At 62.6% G+C, this 1,060-nt stretch overlaps 1 protein-coding gene across 3 annotated transcripts in view; it reads left to right on the top strand.

The window, feature by feature from the left end:
- Window positions 1–746: 746 nt before the first annotated feature.
- LOC102263638 (zinc finger protein 26) overlaps window positions 747–1,060 on the top strand; it is a 36,795-nt gene continuing 36,481 nt past the window's right edge. For 2 of the 3 annotated variants that reach the window (XM_005873267.2, XM_014545368.1), the window contains exon 1: window positions 747–955. Coding sequence is in view for 1 of the 3 variants with exons in the window: in XM_014545370.1 (XP_014400856.1) it covers window positions 939–1,059 (121 nt within the window). In the remaining 2 variants the exon portion in view is untranslated. Of the gene's footprint in view, window position 1,060 lies in introns of all 3 variants that reach the window. The other variant, XM_014545370.1, reaches the window with a different exon arrangement.

Raw genomic sequence — 1,060 nt, forward strand, 5'->3', positions numbered from 1 at the left:
AGGCCGAAACCTCCCGGTCCCGTCTCCGCGCCACAAAGCCTCCCCCTGGAGGCCGCAGCACCCGCTTGACACCTCCCGAAGGCGGAAGTGTCTGCGCAGAACTACATTTCCCGGAATTCCGCTCGCTTCAGAACTACACTTCCCAGAGGGCTCTGCGACCGGCTTGCAGGATTGACAGGTTGAGGGTTTGAAGCCCCTTGGTAGCTGCCAGGGTGCGTGGTTTCATTGCATTGTTATGAGAGTGGGTCGCTTGATCTGTGTCGGACCGAGAGAAGTATGTTAACATCTCCTATTATGGGTGAACCTCTATTTCTCTCTCCGCCTACTGTACTTTCCCCTTTATGGTGCGCTGATCATCAGAACTGTTTTATAACCCTGGGAACTGCAGCCTGCAGCCTCACAGTGCCCCTCTCTGCTATGCCTTGTGGTCTAACTCTATCTTACTTTGACATCCAGACCTGAGCACGCCTGCCGCTCCAGCGATGCCAGCCTTCTGCCGGGGCTGCGTGGCTGTGCGGAAACTGGGGCCTAGGGCTGCCCTGGACTGACGGCCCGGACTCTCGCGGAGGCCCGCCCGCTGCCTGCCTTTCCCGTTAGGTTGTTAGGTTCCAAACCTCTGTCCCTTCCCGCCTTCGGGAAGCCGGTCCAGTTAGTTGGACGCTCCGCAGAGGATTCTGGGAGATGTAGTTTTCATCCCGGCCTGTCCCGCCCGGCTCTTGGACGCATGACGTACTTCCGCGTGCGCCGCCCCGCGGCCGTAGTCGGTAGGCGCGCCGGCGGTGCTGCCTCAGGCTTGTTGTCAGCGTTCACCAGCGGGCGGGGGGCGTTCTGAGTGTCTGTGGCCGCGGATCCGGCCATTGCTGACCAGGCTCTGGTCCAGCGGAGCCCTCCACGGTCGGTCCCGTCGTGGACGGATCCAGCCCGGCCTCTCCTCCCGCATGAGGGCCGCGGAACGGTACGGACTCACCTCTCCGGTTCCTCTGTCCAGGCTCGGAGGTCGCCTCCCCGCGGGGTACTCAGCCCCGGAACCTCGCTCTGTGGGGGCGCGAGGTCCCTCCTG

This window comes from Myotis brandtii, unplaced genomic scaffold, assembly GCF_000412655.1.
Source record: "Myotis brandtii unplaced genomic scaffold, ASM41265v1 scaffold403, whole genome shotgun sequence".
Taxonomy (NCBI): Eukaryota; Metazoa; Chordata; class Mammalia; order Chiroptera; family Vespertilionidae; genus Myotis; species Myotis brandtii.